Here is a 16,211-nt window from a genome sequence, read left to right on the forward strand (position 1 = left end):
AGACGTTTTACAGCATGGTAAAACATCTTTTACTGCAGGGACGCACAGAAAATAATTCACACTGCAAAGCAGCCTAGTGCTGTGCTAAAATGCAGACATGCTGCATTTTATCGCAGCGCACCAGCCCGAATTGCACTGCAATGCCCGACATTGCAGGGAATGAAGTGTATGTTTTGCACATGTCAAATAAAGCTTGTACAAAACGAAAAAAAGGGTAGCCGTGTGATGCTCTGAATCACGCACCACACTGTTCCCTAAGGAGCCGGGAATGCAGAGCTTGAATCGCTGTAGCTGCTCTTCGATTTTACGTATTTGTCCTGTGTGAATTCGACCTTAGTACAGAGGAGATCAAGGCTTTGGTGTGCCTCAGGCTACTCCTTAACGTCATCCTGAAGTGACAGGATGTGGTCCCGGGCTCAACTTGTGCTTAATGGTTCACTATATGGACATGCGTCCAAAGAGCCAAACTAGTTATTTTCCTTTTTTTTTTTTTTTTTTTTTTTTTTTTTTTTTTTTTTAGAATTGTTTTGTAATTCTTCCCCTTATTCTTTTACAATTGTGTATTGTTTCCACAGAGGATGGAGAGAGAATATACCTGTCCTTGCACTATGGGCAAACCAAAAGTTGCATTTAGGGAGACTGTCAACAAAAGAGTGCCGTAAGTATAAAATCATTAGGTCATGTCCAGTCTCTGGAGTGTTGTCTTTTTTAGTTGTCTTCTTAATTTCTTTTTGGGAGTCGTTTCTGGTTTTTTATTTTTAATCCTTCTGATGGGTTCCAAGTGACTTCTATTTGCCATGAAATCATTTCCTGTAATTCAGAGGTTTGTCAGTGTATTACATTGTACTAAATATTGAATGCATCAGTAACAGCAGAAGGGGTTCTCTTACACTATAACCGTTATTTTCTTGATCTGAAATGTTTTGTAACTGGGTCATACATTTATATTGCCAGTTATGTTTCCTGGCTAAATCTAAAGGACCATTTTCCAATTTGCCAAACGTTGTTTACTTGGCACGATCCAATAGAAAATGAACAAAAGTGGGTGCCCCAGCCTAGTGCATTATCCCAAAGCATTTATTGAAAATTAAAATCATATGTACTACTTGCAAGCATAGGAAAAAAGATTGCTTAGCGAGCCACTCGTCTGTAGCTTAAGAGTCTTAGACTTGGCAGTCGCCAGACCATGAGGGGACCTCACTGTGATCCCTGCTGTCTAATGTGTTTTCAAAGGAACTTTCAAGAACTAGCCGCAATGACCTGTTACTTGGGCTTTGGCTGTTGATTTGGTCCAGTTATTGAAGCTCAATATGGCTTGCCTTTTGTGACCGACTCCATCAAAATGGCGGGTGCCACTGGACTGGAAGTGGAGGCCCAAAATTCCGGTGGCGCTACAAACACTATTAGAGTGCCACTTTTCTACCACCGCCATTTTTCTTTTTTTTAAATTCACATTTTAGGCCCAAAAATTAGTTAATGTTGAACATGTTCATGAAATGCATATTTTCAGTAAAATAAATACACTAAAGTTAATTTTAGTGCACACAAACACAATATATTGCCCACATTTTTTGTAAGGTACAAAATATGAGGTTGCGTCAAGTAAATGGATACCACACATGCCATGCCCTAAATTTGTTTATTGACAAAAGCCTTTTATAGGTTATCAGTTTAGGGTTCTCTTTACTGAGTCAATAGACACATGATGTGCTCCCTACTGTCGACTGACTTCTCCAGCCACAGCAGCTAGTGAAGCAGCGTAATACATGTTTATTCACCAGAGGGGAGATAAGCAATTGACTGGTTGCGGTGCCTTTGGTAGGCTGTAGAAGTGATCGGGATGCTTTACAGCTGCCCGAATCACTTTCACTAGAGAGCCATCACTGGCTGAACAAATTTAAACACAGTCCTAGCTGCTATGGCACCTCGAAGAGTGCTAAAAATCCTGTTTAAAAATGGTGCTGGTAGACAAGTGGCTAAGGTACTTCTATCACAAGCCTGCTCAATTCATTCTAATGAAAAAAATACACATTACATAGGTGAAAACTGCAAGTCAAAACAATCTGCCAAAATTCTTGTCTTTTCTTTTAAAGTTGAGCTTGGCTCCACATCTCCGACCTCTTATACCTCCCAATTGCACCTTTTTGTAGTGACCCTGTCAGGAGGTCAACAAAGTAAATGAGGCACTAAGCAGAGCAGAGCTCCCAACAGCAATCCTTTCCGAATTCTCAGGCTGGTCAATTAGTGAGCCCCCCCCCCCCCAGTCCCTGCAGAACACAGTAGTAACATAGGTGGTTACCGGGAGGAACCAAGGCAGCCAGTGGGGAACACACTCTTCTACATACTCAGAATTGTAGAATCAGACTGGGATTTCTATTAGAGAGGCCAGGAGTGTGTAATAACATTTTCTTGTCAGGTTAGTACCCTTTTCATTGTTTTGTTCACCCCCTGACAGGGTTACATTAAATGTGATATGAAGTCTTACTGACCAATGAGAATTGCTCTCACAGGATTCAACTTTCACAGGAAATGTCAGTAATAGCACATCATTTCAGCTGACTGCATCTTTTGGTCTACTGATCATTTGATGCGTGTTTTTCATTGTAGGCAACCTCTGTTTTATTAACAATATGCTCAGTTTACAACCCCAATTCCACAAAAAGTTGGGACGCTGTGTAAAATCTACATAAACACGGAATGCAATGATTTGCAAATTTCATAAACCTATATTTTATTCAAAATAGAAAATAGAAAGCATATCAAATGTTTAAAATGAGAACATTTACCATTTTAGGAAAAAAATAAGGTCATTTTAAAATTGAAGGCAGCAACGTGTCTCAAAAAAGATGGGACAGGGCAACAAAAAGCTGGTAAAGTATAAACCCAATTCCAAATAAGTTGGGACAGGGCCATGTTTACAATGGAGTAGCATCCCATCTTCTTTTAACAATACTCTGTAAACATTTGGGAACTGAGGAGACCAGTTGCTGAAATTTTGGGAAAGGAATGTTGTCCCGTTCATGCCTGAGCATACTTTGCTCTAAAACCTTGATATATCTTTCAGCATTGATGGTGCCTTTCCAGATGTGCAAACTGTCCCATTTCATACACAATAATGCACCCTCATACCATCCGAGATTTAATGCGCTTTGGCCAGGAGAATAAGGTGACGTTTCTGAATCATGTTCAGATATGGCTGCATCTTTGCATTATAGAGCTTTACCTGCATTTTTGGATGGCAGAGCAAACTGTGTTCACAGACAGTAATTTTTGCAAGTATTCCTGAGCCCATGCAGTGATGTCCATCACACAATCATGTCTGTTTTTAATACAGTGTCGTCTGAGGATCTGAAGATAATGGGCATCCAATATTTGTGTATTGGCCTTGTCCCTTGCACACAGAGATTTCTCTAGATTCTTAGAAGCTTGTGATATTATGTACTGTAGATGATTATACATTATTTTGAGATTGATTGACAATTTTTAGACGCAGCTTTTCACAGAATAGCGAACATCTGCCCATCTTTACTTCTGAGACTCTCTAAGATGCCCTAATTATACACAGTCATGTTGCTGACCTGTTGCCAATTTAACCTAATTAATTGCCAATATTTACTTTCAGTTCTTCCTTGTTAGTACCACTTACTTTCCCAGCTTTTGTTGCTCTGCCCCTCCTTTCTTGAGATGTGTTGCTGCCATAAATTTCAAAATTACCTTTTATTTTTTTCTTAAAATGGTACATTTTCTCAGTTTAAACATTTGATATGTTTTCTATAGTAAATAAAATATGGGTTTATGAGATTTGCAAAGCCATTGAATTGTTTTTATGTAGATTTTACAAAGCGTCCCAACATTTTTGGATAGGGGGTTGTAAATTGCTAAGGGTTTTTTTTTTTTTTTTTTTTTTTTTTACTGGTTTACTTTGAAGTGAACTTAACCTGCCCTAAACATTTTACAAAGTGACAGCATTGATGTGTGGCCACCTTGCCTACAAGTTCTTATGTTAGCAAAGATTATGCAGTCCCCCCTCTTGGCGCCAAGTCCTGCCTCTTGTCTTTCATCCATCAAATGCCAGAGCTTCCACTACCCACTGAAGTTCTTTTGACAGTTGAGTGGCAGATCTGGGTCTTGGTGCCAGGAGGTGTTGGGTCGTAATCTCACCCTGGACAGAAATTGAGACCTCATGTAGTAGTTGTAACCTTAGAAATATTTCGGGCAAGGGTTCAAGTGATACTAAAGTCCTTGTTGTTGTTGTTATGTTGTTTTTTTTTTTTGTTTTTTTTTTTAAAGAAAAAAAAATTATACTTACCTGCTCTGTGTAGTGGTTTTGCACAGAGCATCCCAGATCCTCCTCTTCTCGGTTCCCTCTCTGGCGCTCCTGACCACTTCCTCCTGTTGAATGTCCCCACAGCAAGCAGCTTGCTATGGGGGTATCCGAGCTGAGCCGCAGCTCCGTGTGTCCATTCAGACAAAGAGCCGCAGCCCTGCCCCCTCTCTCTCCTCATTGGCTCACTGAATTTGACAGCAGCGGGAGCCAATGGCGCTTCACTGCAGTCTCAGCCAATGATGAGGGAGATTCCCGGACAGCCGACTCTCTCTTGCAACATCGCTGGATCGAGAGGGGGCTCAGGAAGTATTAGGGGGGCTACTGCACACAGAAGGCATTTTCTTAATGCATGGAATGGATTAAGATAAAATAAACCTTTTGACTTTACAAACACTTTCGCTTTAAAGCAGGAATGTACTTAATATAATCAGCAAAACACATTTACTTTCAATCTGTGCATACCTGAGTAACCATTTCATGGATCTGTAAATTGTAAAGGAGTTTCAGCGCGTCATCTTTTATCTGCAAAAAAAAACTCAGCTGTTAGTCAGTTTGACCAAGCTTAAAGTTATAGGATCAGGACTTTTTTATACCATATTGAGCTGCTTTTTTCTGCACACCATTGTACATGTATAGTGTGAATTGGGCACATAGATCAATCGTTTTCCATGTGCCTTGTTCCCTTCATACCGTACAAGTGTAGTAGTGTGCAAAAAAATGCAGCTCAGTGGACATGGCGTTAACAAAGTGTAAAGAATTTGTGATCCACTTAATTATATGTATTTTGTTCTAAATGTTTGTGAAAGAGCATTTCAAATAACATTTGTGAGCTGTTGCAAAATTCAGTTTTGACTAAAATGCCTGATGGCTTATGCAACATTTTCCTTCCATCTTTAACACTTTTCTTACTTGATATACAATGAATGTTGTACATACCTGCTGCTCAACCTTGTCAATAACCGTCATTGCAAATAATGTCTCTTCTGTTGAATTTTTCCACTTGACAAAACCAGCAGCAGCTATCCCCAGATTCCATACAGGCTCCATATCTGGTGCTACATTGCCAAACTTATCTGCAAGTTAAATGGTCAGATAAACTTGTTTGTGTTCATTTCTATATCACAGGCATATGATGACATAAAACAGAGATTACTGTGAAAATTCCAAAATCAAACAGTTAGTAGATTCAGAGAGGAATGGCAGATACGTTATATCCAAATCCTAGTTTTTATGTAAAAGTCAGGCTTGGCACTGCCCTCTTTAACCTCTAAGCTTCCAAGTTGATCCTCTTATGTGATGGCCTCACTGACCAATAAGAAGGATAGAAGTCTGACAGTCTGAAGCAAGTTTGACTTTTAGGGCTCAGGCACACTATATGCGGTGACCTGCAGTTTTCTGCACTTGCTAAACGCAGATCACCACTAGAGCGCATAGAAAATAATTATTATTTTCTATGTGCCCCATTCACATTACAATGCTGGTGTGATATGCAACATTCCACACTGCACTGGACGGCACCCCATGTCTCCGCAACACACATAAATTAAGTGTCACATAGTTGGGGGGAAACAATATGAATAAAACCAAGCAGTGTGATGCGCTGTAACACTACTGCCAGCACTGCCCTAGCCTGCATGGTAAAAATGGTGCATTTAAAATGTACAGGCTAGTGCGAATCATCAACTGCTAATATCACTGGATCTGCTGATCATTTTAACTTTCATTTTCCCTGAAGGCATCTTGCTTTGGTATGTTTAGTCTTGTGCTTAGATAAAATTACTAGGTTTATTTTAAAGAATTAAAAAAAAAAAATACCTGGGATGTTTTCAGCTACCAGCGGTTCTTTATTGTTTTTCATTTTCGTGTAAAATTCTTGGTCCTGAGTTGCTGTGTAATTCTCTGGCTTGGTTTGCAAGGTAAATTTGACATCAGGAGGACAGTTCTTGTCACTGTAATACAAGACCTCTGCAGTGCACATGATTTCAGGTTGCTGCAGAGATATGAAAATAAAGGCATTGTATGGTCTCATCATACACTTTAATTTTTATAACTGTAGAATTGTTATAGCAATACAAACAATAGTAATTTGTGACAATCCAATATAAGTTTACATGAAAAATCTCCTTTCATGTTGTGAGTTCTTCCTGTCTGCTGGCTATCTCTTTCCACAACTTCCTGGATTCCCTCCATGCTTTGCAACTTCGCCTCTGCAGTTTACTTCCAATCTCTAAGCACTACATATCCCATGATGCCTTGCTGCCTGCAAGCCGTGATTTCTGTACTGACTCCACCTCCTGAATCTCCTCCTCTCAGCACCCCTGTAATACAGAAGACGGGCTCTGTGAAATCTGTGACACAGCAGTGCCTATTAACAAGGCATAGCAAATAAGTGTCACAGAATTCAAGATCCTTACTAAGTTTAAAATCTTCAAGATTGCTCAGATTAATAGGCGTAGGCTAGAAATAATTGAAATACAATGTAGAAATGAATATAGAATTTTACATTTTGAGCATATCCTTACTGATTTCCATTGTTAAAGCGGAGTTCCAGACCGATTTTAAAAGGCACAGTTTGGTTCAGTTCTGTAATCCTTAAACGAGTTGTATATGCATTCTATACATTAAGATAACAATTATTCTGTGTGTAGCAGCCTCCCCAGCACCCCCTAATTTACTTACCTGAGCCCCCCTCTCCAGCAATGTCCACGAATGTCTAAGCCATCCGGGACACCCTTCCTGATTGGCTGAGACACAGCAGCGACACCATTGGCTCCCGCGGCTGTCAGTCAGCCAATCAGGGGAGAGATGGGGTGGGGCCAGGTCGGGGCTCAGTGTCTGAATGGACACACGGGGCTCTGACTTGGCTCGGGTGCCCCCATAGCAAGCTGCTGGCTGTGGTGGCACTCGATAGGAGGGAGGGGCCAGGAGCACCAAAGAGGGACCCGAGAAGAGGAGGATCCGGGCTGCTCTGTGCAAAACCAACTGCACAGAGGAGGCAAGTATGATATGATATGTTTGTTATTAAAAAAAAAAAAATGAGACTTTACAATTTGAAGTGGAAGTCCAGGCAAAAGCTAACTAATGGCGAACCTGCTCTCTGCCACATTCTAAACCTGATCTATCTAACCCTGTAAAGCAAATATCACTGTACTTACCTATTCTGCAGCTGATCTGGTCCGGTTTCCAGTGGCGGAAGTTGTGTACAGGAGAGGACCAACAACGACTGTGAAACAATTGGAAAGTGACGTCACCCATAGAGTTACTATGGGGCTTCTGTTGTCGGCTGCCTCTCCTGCACCCCGCCTCCACACTTTGAAGCCGCCGCTGATGCTGGGACCGGGCCAGATCAGCTGCAGAATAGGTGAGTACACCGATTTTTGCTTTACGGGTTTAGAATGTAGCAGAGAGCAGGTTTAGCTTGGCATTAGTTAGGTCTAGCGTGGACTTCCACTTTAATACATCATTACATTTTTTTTTTTTATACAAACCGTGCATGTACCTGTTAACCTCCTGCAGTTTTTCTACAGCAGAGCTTAGAGACAGGAAGGGAAGAAGCAGCACAGAAAGTCTGCCAGGTTTGCTGTAGTACAAGAAGAATGCTGATATAAGAGGAGAGCAGAGATGGATAAATGAGCTTATCATTCTACTCCTTTTCCCACTCAGTCTTAGGGTGGGGGGGAGGAGTGAAGCTGCAGCAGAGGAAGATCAGGTCCCCTGCCAAACAATGCTGTGCCATGTGGCAGAGCTGTGCATCTCAGGGCTGGACACAGAAATACAATTTCTTTTGATGGGTAAAACCACTTTCATATATGTAATTCATCTGTGTATTCAGTGGTTTGCCAAGAGTGCAACTTTTACATTTATGTGTACTCAAAAATATATAATAGGGAATTTTCTAAGCTATCATATCTAGGTGTGTCTCTGTATATGTTAAAGCACTTTGGCTGGATTAAATTAATAAGTGGTTGTATGTTTAGAATATTTATCATCATGGCACTTCTGGGACATTGCCCAAAGGGCATCATCAAGCCAAAAAATTTACAGGCACTACATTTTATTTTTTCTTACTTCTATTTTCTGACCACCACTTGACAGTTTAGCAAATTTTCTGTAGACAAATAAGGTGCAGGTATGATGTTAAGAGGAGTTGGGGGACTTTCACAATAGTTTTAAGAAATGAATAAGGCCAGCAATTTTTCAGTTTTTCTTTTTCTATACTCTGGTTTTCCTGGCCACACGTGCGTTATATCCTAAGTGTCTTTTCTGCATAAGTACTAAGAAAACTACCTTTTATACGCAGCAAACATGGTTTAAATGCGGGGGTACCCTGCTATGTGTGTTATGTGACATCTGTAATTTTTTGTAGTTTCTCATTAACTTGTGAGTGGATCAGTTTTTTCCTTTCTTTAACCGCTTTCTTACTTGGCACTTAACCCCCCTTCCTGCTCAGACCAATTTTCAGCTTTCAGCACTGTCACTCTTTGACTATTGCGCAGTCATGCAACACTGTACCCAAACAAACTTTTTTTTTTTTTCACACAAATAGAGCTTTCTTTTGGTTGAATTTAATCACTGCTGGGTTTTTATTTTTTGCTAAAAAAAACAAAAAAATTTGGGAAAAAAAAAGTTTTATAGTTTTGTTATAAAATTTTGCAAACAGGTAAATTTTCTCCTTCATTGATGTGCGCTGATGAGGCTGCACTGAGGGACGGGCACTGATCAGGGCTGCAGTTACAAATCATGGGGCCCCATACAGCCTACTTGACAGGGCCCCCATCCTTTTTTTTTTTTTTTTTACAGCTTTGTTGGGGGGAGGGGGGCTTTGGTGAAATATCAGGGGTGATGTCTCACATTTGAAACAGAGAAAGGATCTGAGGAGAGCGATTCCCCAGTCCCTTTCTCTGCAGCCTCAACTGCACTGAACAGTGAATGAATGCACTCTGATGCTCCCTGTTCATTCACAAACTGAAGCATAGTGAACACAATTTACTATACTTCAGTGATGAAGGGGCACAGTGAGTGATCGATGCCAATCACTCACTGTGTTCATTCAGGAATGGAAGGGGCTGGTAAATGACATTTACCGCACACCCTCGCTCTCCCTCCTGAAACATCCCCCTGTTTGACCTCAGAAGCTGCTGGTGGGAGAGGTGAGGAGGAAAGCTGCCAATGCTGCAGGGGCACACAGGAAGGCCTGGACAGCAGTGGGGTTTGGGAATGCAGATACCAATCCCCCTGCAGTGCAGCGGAGGAAGAAAAAGTAGGAGTAGCTGGCAGAGCTGCAGGGGGAGCCACAAGAGTTGTCAATAAGGCAGTACAGCCATCGCTCCTGCTCGGCAGGTGCCCGGGTCCCTCCTTTTGAACTGATGGGGCCTGGGCCCAGTACAGGAGGGCTGGCTGTACTGCCTTTTCAGCGGCCGTGGCACTGGTGGGCACCGCTTAGCAGCAGTGGGTGTCCGTGTACCAGTCCGATGTCCCTCTGACAGAAGCCAATGATCGGCTTTTATTTTTCTCCTCATGCTGTCAGCGTGCAGAAAAAAAAAATCTGATTACGATATTCTTTTTACATCACAGGAACAGCTGTCATTGGCTGACAGCTGATCACGTGGTAAGGGGCCGGGATCGGCCTCTTACTACGATCTGTGATCAGCTGAGTCGCTCCTTTGTTGCCTTGGCAGTTTGTTTTGGGTCATTGTCATGCTGGAAAACCCATCCATGACCCATCTTCAGTGTTCTGACTGAGGGAAGAAGGTTCTCATCCAAGGTTTTACAATACATGGCCTTGTACATTGGCCCCTCAATGCAGCAAAGTCGGCCTGTACCTTTAGCAGAGAAATAGCCCCAAAGCATAATGTTTCCACCTCAGTGCTTGATTGTAGGGATGGTATTCTTACGGTCATAGTAGAGCTGCATGATTCTGGCTAAAATGAGAATCTGGCTTTTTTTTTTTTTTGCTTAGAATAAAGAGCGGGATTCTCGCAGCGTTCATCATCTTTCACGTTATACAAAAAATTGGGCTAACTTTACTGTTAGTTTTTTTTTGTTTGTTTGTTTTTGTTTTGTTTTTTTTATTCATTTAAGTGTATTTTTTCCCCGAAAAATGCGTTTGAATAACCGCTGCGCAAATACAGTGTGACATAAAATATTGCAACAACCACCATTTTATTCTCTACAGTCCCTGCTAAAGAAAAAAAAAATATGTTTGGGGGTTCTAAGTAATTTTCTAGCAAAAAAGACTGATTTTAACTTTGTAAGCAACAAGTGTCAGAAAAAAGTTTTTAGTCTTTAAGTGGTTAAACTGACCTAATTTATAGATGGATGTTCATCCCTTTGATCTGAAAGAATGAAATGTTACTTTCTTTTTTATAGTCATCTATCAGCACAGACAATGTTGTGAAAAAATTTGGCAGGTTGGCCGTTTTTATTTTTTATTTTTTCACAGCTGAGTGAGCAGAGAACTCTCTACACTTGTTACATGAATGAATCGGGAAATGCTGCATAAGAGATCGTGAGGGGGGTTAAATAGAGATCACAATTTTTTTTTTTCTTAACGCTTAATTGTGCAGCTCTGGTCATAGTCAGCATTTTTCTTCTTCTAAACACAGTGAGTCCCCCTCCTCAAGAAGACATATGTACAGTAATGCCAATGAACATCTAAATGATTCAGAGAAGGATTGGGAGAAAGTGCCGTGGTCAGTTGAAACCAAAATTGAGCTCTTTGGCATTAACTTGACTCGTCGTGTTTGGAGAAAGGAAAATGCTGACTATGACCCTAGGAACACCATCCCTACAGTCAAGCACAGAGGTGGAAACTTTATGCTTTGGGCTGTTTCTCTGTTAAATGTACAGGCTGACTTTGCTGCATTGAGGGGCCAATGAATGTGGCCATGTATTGTAAAATCTTGGATGAGAACCTTCTTCCCTCAGCCAGAACACTGAAGGTGGGTCGTGGATGGGTCTTCCAGCATGACAATGAGCCAAAACATACTGCCAAGGCAACAAAGGAGTGGCTCAAGAAGAAACACATTAAGGTCATGGAGTGGCCTAGTCAGTCTCCAGATTTTAATCCTATAGAAAATATATGGAGGGAGCTGAAAGTTCGAGCCAAGAAACCTTAAGGATTCAGAAAAGATCTGTACAGTAAAGAGTGGACCAAAATCCCTCCTGAGATGTGTGCACACCTGGTAACCAACTACAAGAAATGTCTTACCTCTGTGCTTGCCAACAGGAGTTCCTCCACCAAGTACTAAGTCACGTTTTTCTTGGGGATCAAATATTTATTTTATTCACTGAACTGCAACTTAATTTCTAGCATTTGTTTTATGTGTTTTTTCTGGATTTTTGGTTGCTATTCTGTCTCTATCATTTGAAATACACCTATGATAAAAATAATAGAGCCTTCATTTCTATGTAAGTGGGCAAACTTACAAAATCTGCAGGGGTTCAAATATTTTTTTCTCCCACTGTATAGGCACCATTGTTGAGCTGTGCTTAGGGCAGTCTAATGTCTAAATACAGCCATGGTTAGCGGTTATTCAGCAATATAAATAAGTGTGCTTAATAATCCCTTCCCACCTGCCCCAGGGTCCCTTTTTAAAAGCTTCTGAACACCCAAGGAGCAGGAACAATCAGTGACCATGTGATTGGCTGTCACAGTGGTCATATGATCAGGAATTGGTCCTGCTGGCTATTGATCGTTAGTGGGAACAGAGAGCTGTCTTCGTCAGCTTTGTCTCTCTGCTGGGAGTGCACAGTGAGCATGCTCTCGGCACAGAAACATTGTCTGACCAGTGACACATATGTGTGGCATGGGGGGGTTAAAGCCCGCCCTTTTGTCTGCACATATAGTGTGTGTGTTACACAGGCGGCAACAGGTTAAATAAAGTAATGCAAGGACAAACTGGGCACTGTTTCAGACCTATGCATGCAGTAGTTTTGTTTTACTGCACCTGTAATGCACAGCACTCCATGCAGTGCGTTGTGGTTCTATATGTTCATTTAGAACGGGTCCCTATAGCAGTGGTTTTCAACCTCAGTCTTCGGGTACCCCCAAACCAAGGGGCCAGGTTTCCTTAGATAAAATAGCTCTCATCTATATAGCATGTCATTGATATTGATTTAAAGCAGCTGTGCAAAGTAAAGGAAAACATGGCCCGTTGGGGGTACTTGAGGACAGAGGTTGAGAACTACTGCCCTAATGCACAAGTATGGTAGGTGCCAATGGGCTCTCACTGCCACATGCCTTACATTGGCATGCACTGCATTAAAATTTTTCTACATTGCCGTTCATTGGCAGCCAATTCGTAATTAAGTGGTTGCCTAAAAGAGAAGTTCAAGATTTGAAAAAAAACAAACGTTTATACTCACCTAGGTTGATGCAGCATTGGGCCGATGCTCCATCTGTCTCCCGCCGGCTCTGTAGTGAGAACTAAGTTGATCAACTGATCGCTCAAGTTCTCCCCCTCCACTCTGAGCAGAGAATCGTAATTGTCAGTCAGTGGCTCTCTGGTCTCCCCTCCAGTGCTCATTGGAGCGCAGGGCTGTAAAGGGGGGAGGGAGGGGCTGGCTCAGGTTCTCAGCGGCTTGCCGAGAGGCTAAGCTGGGTGCTGATCCAGACTTCTGGGCGGATACTGACAATATGGTCGGAATCTTTTCAGAGCCTGTACCGGCTCTGTGACATCAGCAGACTTCAGCCCGCTGTCAGCTGAAATCAAATCACAGGAGTGCATAACGTACTGCACTCCTGTGATCCATAGGATCCATACTTCTCGTTTTAATTCAACACAAATTAAAGTGGTTCGAACGGCAGAAGGTTTTTTAGCTTAATGCATTAAGCTAAAAAACCTTCTGTGTGCAGCAGCCCCCCTAATACTTACCTGAGCCCCATCTCGATCCAGCAATGTTGCCCGAGAGCCTCGGCTATCCAGGGCTTTCCCTACTCATTGGCTGAGACAGCAGTGGGCGCCATTGGTTCCCGCTGTTGTAAATCAAAGTCAGTGAGCCAATGAGGAGAGAGAGGGGGCAGGCCGAGCCACAGCTCCGTGTCTGAATGAACACACAGAGCAGCGGCTCGGCTCGGGTGATTAACCTGTGATGATGGAACCTGGGTCCAGGGCCGATCAACTCAGATAATCAGTCCATGAGCTGTTACGTGTGACTAGTCAGGTTTAGCTGTGGGATCTATCAGCCTTCTATTACTTTGTTTTGGTATTTTTTTGTTTATATGACAAAAAAAAAAAAATGTTGATTGAATACCACCAAAAGAAAGCATTTGTCATTCAAAGTGTGATAGCGCTGAAACATGGCCTGGACTGGAAGAGGGTGAAACAAATCCGGACTTGTGGTTACATTTGTTTTAGAAACAAGCACACTTTTACTAGTCTAAAATAAACATGCACGTACCTTATTTACAGTATCTTTTATGGAAAATGTTAGGTGATATTTATTCCCCATTCCAGCAATGCTCTGTAAAATAAATCGAACATCCTGATTATCACACACACTCTATCTTCAAAACCTTCATTTTTATTTATACTATGTTTATATTCCATTGCATTCTTTAGGGATCTGCAGAATCAGGACTCCCTTAACAAAAATAAATACTTTATTTTTTGCATTTCAGCTGATTAAAGTGTAAATCACTTCTTTTATAGCGGCTGTATTTTCTACGATTTTACTAGTGAAGTGCTAATAACAGCGTCAGTAAGTCAAAAGTTGTTTTTTGTCACACACATTCTTAAAATATGCTAAAATGAGAAAAATGTCAGTATAATTCCTGTAGAATAAAGCAGATGATCATGAGCACATATTCACTGAGCTCAGTCATTTTTCTTAGGGGCCTAGTTTAAAATCTGCTTTTAATAAAAGCAAAGGTGTCATTTGTATATGTTTTTCACCCACTATTTAGGTGCCTAAACAATGAGAGCACCAACAGTGAGATATATACATAGAGGGAAAAGTAGTTGAATAGACCGTGGCTAGAGATGATCCCAACCCTCCAGAAAGGTGCTACAATCCGTTAAAGGCTAAATCAAGACGGCTCTAGGACTGGCCATACACTGTTAATTTTGTTCAGTTTCTGATGAACCGGTCAAAATTTGCTCAGTGAGTCGCCCTGCTGGGGCCACAATACTCAACAAATGTCTATCTAATCATTTGATTGACTTTTGTTGAAGGAGCCTTCTGGAAAATTTTCTGCCAATCAGATGCAACCGCTGTTCAGGTATTTTGACAGCTGATGGAGTCAGCTGTCAAAATACAAAAGCTGCAGCAGGAGATTCGTCCGTCCGACTGGCGTTTGGAGGGTGGGATCTGTCAGTGTGTGGCCAGCTTAGGCTTCTCATGGGAGCATATCAAAACTGCAGAAAGAAAAAATAACTTCATTTTTATTATATGTGTATACATAATGGCAAAAAGTGCATTCTGGGATTAAAAAATAGAGACTAAAATGTTAAGCAAAAAAACTATGCATTTAAACGCATGTTTTTGAGCATTTAAACACATCTAAACAGAAGCATTTTACTGATCCTTTACATGAGAACTTTTGTGCCAGAAATTCCATGTATATAACACAGCTACAAAAGTACTGTTTTCATTAGTACCATGTTTTAAAATTGGTTCTGAATACAGTTGTGTTGTTGTTTTTTTTTTTTTGTTTTTTTTTTTTTTTTTTTGGGACCATGCACTGAGTGCATAAGGATTAGTAATAGTGCACTGCAGTCAGATTTGTAAAATATGGGCACACCTTAGCCACAGAACTGGATAAGCTGGGTTGGAACTGGCCAGGGCACAGATGACCGTGGCACTGCATGTAACCACACCTTTTGCTGGTATCAACATGTATGTAATCTTGTTCTGTTTGCATTCATCAGTTTCCTAAAATTGAAAGTTCTCTGTGGAAGGAGGAGAAGATTTTTTCCTTTAAGTAAAATTATAATCTACTGCACTCTGTTTGTTTTTTTGTTTTTTTGTTTTTTTTTCTAATATGTAAAATTTAAAGTAATTGCTGGTTTTGTATTTTGTTGCTAAGGCCACACAGTGTAGGCAGGGATATTTGTTCCCAGCTCTGTTATGCTCACCTCTTTGCTTGCGCTTGTCACCTGTTGCCTTTCATAAAGACGATGCGGTGTCCCCATCTTGTAATTGATGTAGTGCTGTACAACAGCTGCTGCTCTCGAGGCTGGGTAGTGTGAAGGGTTAATGGGCTCCATGTTGCTTGCAGGACAGTGATCTGATACAATGAGCTGGTAATGTTCTCGCACACACACTTAGGTTGGTTGGCTACCTTGTAACGAATGAGATTGCAAAACCACTGCCAGGATTTGTGTTGCAGTCTGTGATCAGGAAGTGCTGACATCACGGGGAGGAGCAAAGGATCTTCTCCCTGTGAATGGAAAGTGAACTTCGATCTGTTGTAAATTGCCTGGAAGTTAAATGATAGCATTTCAAATTCTGATATAACAGTAGTTTACAAGAAAAAGTTTTATTTACTATTACAACACTGTTAATGAGAAATAATCAGCGTCCCAGTAAATTTAGATTTTTGAATGTAATTAACGTTGTAAAACAAATGTAAATGTTTTATGGATTATGGTAAGTTAAGGTTCCTGTTGTCGCCCTAGGGTGCTTATTTATGGCAGTCTTGCACTTCTGGTAAGAAAAATCCTGGACAAGCCGTATAACATTCACAGGGTTGCCACAGGATATGGTTGCATGCATATGTGTATTTTTGCAAATAATGCATTGGGAGAAATGTATAAGCAGATTTATTCTTATATGCACTCCTTATTATGACCAAATTATAGCAAGCTATAAAAAATCAGAACGAGACTCTGCGCTTAGGATAAAAAGGTGTGCAGCCTCCCCTAATAGACCCCCTAGGGAG

General features: G+C 41.2%; 2 protein-coding genes across 2 annotated transcripts in view; one reads left to right on the plus strand and one right to left on the minus strand.

The window, feature by feature from the left end:
* The window catches only part of GFM1 (G elongation factor mitochondrial 1), a 78,467-nt gene that overhangs the window by 26,121 nt on the left and 36,135 nt on the right, over positions 1–16,211 (plus strand). Inside the window, exon 13 of the mRNA XM_073626098.1 lies at positions 576–658. Coding sequence (XP_073482199.1) covers positions 576–658 — 83 coding nt within the window. The remainder of the gene's footprint in view (positions 1–575; positions 659–16,211) is intronic.
* Positions 472–15,699, minus strand: LXN (latexin). Its single transcript, XM_073626100.1, has 6 exons — positions 15,406–15,699; positions 13,730–13,792; positions 6,143–6,317; positions 5,264–5,400; positions 4,790–4,849; positions 472–810 (listed from the first exon to the last, which is right to left on the minus strand). The coding sequence occupies exons 1-6, from the start codon at positions 15,535–15,537 to the stop codon at positions 721–723; spliced, it is 657 nt and encodes a 218-aa protein (XP_073482201.1). The 5' UTR covers positions 15,538–15,699; the 3' UTR covers positions 472–720.

Source organism: Aquarana catesbeiana, linkage group LG04 (genome assembly GCF_042186555.1).
Source record: "Aquarana catesbeiana isolate 2022-GZ linkage group LG04, ASM4218655v1, whole genome shotgun sequence".
NCBI lineage: Eukaryota > Metazoa > Chordata > Amphibia > Anura > Ranidae > Aquarana > Aquarana catesbeiana.

Coding starts and splice junctions, on each gene's coding strand:
- LXN (XM_073626100.1), bottom strand. CDS start 15,537: ATGGAGCCCATTAACCCTTCACACTACCCAGCCTCGAGAGCAGCAGCT. Junction 5,401..6,142: donor GGTAGCTGAAAACATCCCAG/GTATTTTTTTTT, acceptor TTTAACTTGCAG/ATAAGTTTGGCAATGTAGCA. Junction 4,850..5,263: donor TTGACAAGGTTGAGCAGCAG/GTATGTACAACA, acceptor TTTTTTTTGCAG/ATAAAAGATGACGCGCTGAA.